Source organism: Pelecanus crispus, chromosome 27 (genome assembly GCF_030463565.1).
Source record: "Pelecanus crispus isolate bPelCri1 chromosome 27, bPelCri1.pri, whole genome shotgun sequence".
Taxonomy (NCBI): Eukaryota; Metazoa; Chordata; class Aves; order Pelecaniformes; family Pelecanidae; genus Pelecanus; species Pelecanus crispus.
In genome coordinates this window covers 2101912-2107589 of record NC_134669.1, presented here as the reverse complement: position 1 = coordinate 2107589, position 5678 = coordinate 2101912, and the positions used below count along the sequence as shown (strand labels likewise).

General features: G+C 65.1%; 1 protein-coding gene across 1 annotated transcript in view; it reads left to right on the top strand.

Moving 5' to 3' along the window:
- Positions 1–3119: 3119 nt before the first annotated feature.
- The window catches only part of LOC104039122 (LIM homeobox transcription factor 1-alpha-like), a 22730-nt gene continuing 20171 nt past the window's right edge, over positions 3120–5678 (top strand). The window contains exons 1-2 of the mRNA XM_075725137.1: positions 3120–3315; positions 3768–3845. Coding sequence (XP_075581252.1) covers positions 3120–3315; positions 3768–3845 — 274 coding nt within the window. The remainder of the gene's footprint in view (positions 3316–3767; positions 3846–5678) is intronic.

Genomic DNA, 5678 nt, shown 5'->3' with positions numbered 1-5678 from the left:
GTACCCACTGCCTGCAGTTGGGGCTGCCTGTACCCACTGCCTGCAGTAACAGCTGCCTTCCATCACGGCTGCCTGTACCCACTGCCTGCAGTCGGGGCTGCCTGTACCCACTGCCTGCAGTAACAGCTGCCTGTACCCACTGCCTGCAGTCAGGGCTGCCTGTACCCACTGCCTGCAGTTGTGGCTGCCTGTACCCACTGCCTGCAGTCACAGCTGCCTGTACCCACTGCCTGCCATCGTGGCTGCCTGTACCCACTGCCTGCAGTCACAGCTGCCTGCCATCACGGCTGCCTGTACCCACTGCCTGCAGTCGCGGCTGCCTGTACCCACCGCCTGCAGTAACAGCTGCCTGTACCCACTGCCTGCCATCACGGCTGCCTGTACCCACTGCCTGCAGTAACAGCTGCCTGTACCCACTGCCTGCAGTCGCGGCTGCCTGTACCCACTGCCTGCCATCGCGGCTGCCTGTACCCACTGCCTGCCATCGCAGCTGCCTGCACCCACTGCCTGCAGTAACAGCTGCCTGTACCCACTGCCTGCAGTCGCCGCTGCCTGTACCCGCTGCCTGCAGTCACAGCTGCCTGTACCCACTGCCTGCAGTTGCCGCTGCCTGTACCCACTGCCTGCAGTCACGGCTGCCTGTACCCACTGCCTGCCATCGTGGCTGCCTGTACCCACTGCCTGCTATCGCAGCTGCCTGCACCCACTGCCTGCAGTAACAGCTGCCTGTACCCACTGCCTGCAGTCGCCGCTGCCTGTACCCGCTGCCTGCAGTCACAGCTGCCTGTACCCACCGCCTGCAGTCGCCGCTGCCTGTACCCACTGCCTGCAGTCGCGGCTGCCTGTACCCACTGCCTGCAGTCGCGGCTGCCTGTACCCACTGCCTGCAGTAACAGCAGCCTGTACCCACTGCCTGCAGTAACAGCTGCCTGTACACACTGCCTGCAGTAACAGCTGCCTGTACCCACCGCCTGCCGTCGCGGCTGCCTGTACCCACTGCCTGCAGTCAGGGCTGCCTGTACCCACTGCCTGCAGTCACAGCTGCCTGTACCCACTGCCTGCAGTCAGGGCTGCCTGTACCCATTGCCTGCAGTCCCGGCTGCCTGTACCCACTGCCTGCCATCGCGGCTGCCTGCACCCACTGCCTGCAGTAACAGCTGCCTGTACCCACTGCCTGCAGTAACAGCAGCCTGTACCCACTGCCTGCCATCGCAGCTGCCTGTACCCACTGCCTGCCATCGCAGCTGCCTGTACCCATTGCCTGCAGTCCCGGCTGCCTGTACCCACTGCCTGCAGTCTCGGCTGCCTGTACCCACTGGTCCCGGCCCAAGTCCCCATCACCGAGCCGAGGATCAGAGCCAAGCAGCCGTGGGACACCAGTAAGCACGGTTTCAGAAGTGGAAACGAAGGTTTGGATTTCCCACCAAGGGAAACCCGCATCATTTTCCTAACTTTTCCTTTTTTGTTGTTGTTGTTTCAATTTGGATTCCCCATGACAAAATTGCCTGGTACTTGTTTGTTACAACACGAAACTCAATCATGGTTCAGCTCTGTGTCACTGGTCACCTACGGGGTCCTTGGGCAGTGGTGGAGGCTCCAGGACCCCGCAGGGATCGGGCTCGCTCCCACATTTTCCACAGAATTTCCACAAAAAAAGAAAAAAAGCTCATTTGGGGCCAGACTGGGAAACCCTCGAGCTCCCACACTGGGTTCAGGCAGGACCCGGCTCACCCCGCTCATCCCCCGCTCCGAGCCGCTGATGACACCCTGGTCGTGCACGGTGTCAGCGGGTGCGTGGTGCACACGCATGTGCGCAATGTGACGTGTGCAGGTGATGCGTGCGGGTGCGTGTGCACACTGCAGGGGGTGTGTGTGCACTGCAGGGTGGGTGTGTGCACTTCAGGGTGCGTGCACGCACGTGTGCGCACTGCGAGGCATGCGGGTGATGCGTGCGGGCGTGTGTGCACGCTGCAGGGTGTGTGTGCGCACTGCAGAGAGCAGGTGTGCCCACGTGTGTGTGTACACTGCAAGGCGTGTGTGTGCACTGCAAGGTGTGCGTGTGCACTACAAGGTGTGTGCACTGCAGGGAGCAAGCGTGCACTCACATGTGTGCGTGCACTGCAAGGCATGTGCGTGCACTGCAAGGTGTGTGCACTGTAGGGAGCAGGCGTGCACTCACATGTGTGCGTGCACTGCAAGGCGTGTGCGTGCACTGCAAGGTGCACCTGTGCACGTGCGTGCACTGCAAGGTGTGTGCACTGCAGGTAGTGCGTGTGCCCATGCGTGTGCATGCACTGCAAGGCATGTGCATGCACTGTACGGTGTGCCCATGCGTGAGCGTGCAATGCAAGATGTGCCCATGCATGTGCGTGCACTGAAGGTGTGCCCACGCGTGTGCGTGCACTGCACGGTGTGCCCACGCGTGTGCGCTGCAGGGAGCGGGTGGGAGCCGCTCTCAGCCGCCCGGTCCCGGGGGTACCCGGCCGTGCCCCCCCCCCCCCCCCCGAGGGCAGCCCGGGGCCCGGAGCCGGGGGGCAGCACCCACCGCCCCCGGCTGCAGCCCCGAGGTCCTGCCCGGTGCCCGGTGCCCGGGGCCGCCCCGGAGCCCCGGCCCCGCCGCTCGGTGCCGGTTCTCAGCCCCGGCAGCCCCCGGGCCGCTGCCCCCCGGTTCCCCGGACGATGCCCGCGGCGGATCCGGTGGAGGAGCCGGGGGAGGGTCCCGGCCACCGACCCGGCGGAGCCCCGGCCCGTCCCCGGGGGCCGAGCGGGGCCACGGCGGCCCCGACGGCGGGAGGACGCGCCTTCCCCTGCCCTGTCGGCGACACGGCTGTCGTGACAGAGCCCGGCAGCCCCGCGGTGAGCGGCGAAGCGGCGGCGGATTAACGACACCGGCGGCGCGGAGCCTCCCCCCACCCCCCCCACCCGCGACGGTCCGGACCCGCGGAGCCTCCCCCGTGCCTGCGACAGCCCCTGTCGCGAGGAGCGCTCCCTCTGTCACGACAGCCGTTACCGGGGGCGCCGTCGGTATCGCCTCTTGGGCGCAGCGGCATCAACCCTCGGGGGGAACGGGGTGGGGGGGGGAGGGGGTGCCGGGACGGGGGTGGGGGGTCCCCGCCCGGATGGGGCCCCCGACGCGCTCCCGGCTCAGGCGCGCTCCCGGGGGAGGCGGGGGGCGGCGGCGCTCACGGGCGCGGGCGCGGACACGGGCGGGGGCTGCGCGCTCTGCCCCGCGTCCGGGCGCGCCCCGCTCCGCTCCTCCGCCTTCCCCTCCCTGCCGGTACCGCTGCCGGTACCGCTGCCGGTCCCCGTGTCCCGGTAAGTGCCCGCGTGCGGACGGGGCGGGCGGGGATGCGGTGCCGGTAAAACCCGGGATGCCCCGTATGGGGAAACCCCCGGGGGGTGGGGGGGGGTGACACGGGTGTGCGCCCCGTCCGTGAGCGGAGACACCGGCAGCGGCACCGGCAGCGGCACCGGCAGCGCAGGGCCCCGTCGGGCGCCGGGTCCCGACGGGACGGGGAGCGGGGCGGGGGGGAAGCACCGCGGCCGCAGCCCCCGGGACGGGCTCCGGGGATGCCCGGGGTGAGATCGGGTTTAACTCCAACGGGAGCGGGGGGAGCGGGGCCGGTGGCCGCCGCCGCCGCCGTGATTTCGTTACCGTTCGTTCACCGGAGCTCCGGGAGGTGGAAAACGACCGGGGGGCACCGGGCAGCCCCAAGTCATCCGGGGGGCGACCGGTCCCGGTCCTTAACGCTCCTCTCCGCCCGCAGCCCCCGCGCTGGCCGCCGGCATGAAGACGGAAGAGGCTCCGTCCTGCCTGCAGCAGGCAACGCCGGTCCTGGGCTTCGGTGAGTGCCGGAGAGACCGGGAGCGGGTGCCACGCACCGGGGAGTGGGGACCGGGGAGACCCTCAGCCCCCCCAGCCTGGGCTGCTCAGGCAGCATCCGTGCCTGCCTGCTCCATCCTCATCCTCCCCAGGCCGCTCCGGGGGGCTCGGCGTGTCCGCAAGTTGCAGCGGGACCAGCCGGCCCTGCTTGCGTTGCCCATTTTCCTCCCAACCGTATGATCCCATCTGCCGTCAGCGGCATTCCCTGCTCCTCTGCGGTGTTTATTCCCCGCTCGGGAAGGAGATTCCTTCCCCACCGGATTGTCGGGGTGACCAGGGGAGAGGGAGCACCCCCCTCCTCGCTCAGCCTGGCTTTGCGGCTTGCCAGTTTTGAGGCAGCAAAAGCCACGGCAAGATGTTGGCACGCTGCAAAATGCCATTTTGCAACCCCAAAGCAGCTGCGGCTCTGCGGGCTGAGGCTGTCCTTAACGGCAGACAGCACCGACATTTAGCAAGGCGCAAGGCACAGAGCCCGGAAGGGACAGGGACACTGCAAGCATCCATCCCGAGTCTGTCCCGACCTCCTGGATAAGCCCCTTCGGAGCCTCAGTTCATCCCAGTCCTTCGCTGATTTTAGGAAGCATCCCGTGCAGGGCCAGGCTGCGGTTGCGGGGCCCTCGACCGTCCCAGCCACGGGCGATAGCTGGGCTTTGCTGCCCCGAATTTAAAATTACAGCGAGGATATCTGCCCACGAGACCCGGTGGGGAGTTCACGTGCCGTGGGAGGGCTTGGATGCGGGGGTTAATTTTGGATAATACTGGGATGAGGCCCCCCGAGCTGCCTTCCCTCCGTGTCAGTGCTGGGCTTGATGGGTCCTGTCCCCCTCGTTGTCCCTTTTCCCTTTCTCAGAGAGCCACAACATGGTGGGCTGGGATTGCTCTTCGTTAACATATTTGCGGGTCCAAAATGTAGCGTTTTTATAAGCCTGATGTCTTTAGGACAGCGTTAAGGCAGAATCTCCTTTACTTTCAGTTTTGCCTCTTTCTCCCGGGCTGGCTGCGGGGGGACTCAGGGAAGCTGACAGTTTTCCCAGGATTTTTCACATCCCCTCTTCCCCCTGGAGCTCGGGATCGCTCGCTCGTCTCGGTTGCGTTACGGCATCACCGTGTTTGTGGCCTTGTGCCGAGTAAGACTCAGGTGTGACTTATTGCTGGGCAGTAACCTCTGCTCCGGGCCCTGCCTGTGCATCCCAAGCCACGACGCGGGCAGGCAGCAGGCAGGATTCTTGCTGCCTCCCACCAGCCCGAATCCCTGGCACCCTCCTGCTGAGCCAGAGGGAGGGACAAACATCCCCAGGGTTGAAGTTTTGTGTCTCTCCCTTTTAGACTGATCCCACATTCCCGGAGCTCCCTGGCAATTTAACTATCTGCTCTCAGACTAGTTTGCTATGAGATTATTCCCCGTTTTTCCCCCCTAAATTAAGGAAGAGTTGGGGATTTTTAGTCCCAGATGCTTCTAACCCACTGGAGGTATGGCTGGTCCTGTGGTGACACGCAGGGTCAAAGTCAAGAAGGGTGAAAATACTTGACTCCAGAAGTTAATAACGGAGGAAAAAGTGAGAAGTGTAGGCTCAGCGTGGGATAAACATCCACGGAGAACCTCTGCACGTGCCCACAGCCACCGGGATGCGGTCGCTTGCTGCCTTGGCAATCCGCGCTGCCTTCCTGGCATTATAGAGCTGCCCCATTATAGCTCTTGTGCTGCTGCTCCGGCACCACCAGCAGCATGGCAGACGTTCCTTTTTCCTCTTCTTGGGCTAAAATCCTCATTTCCACTCCTGATCTGCTGGATCCC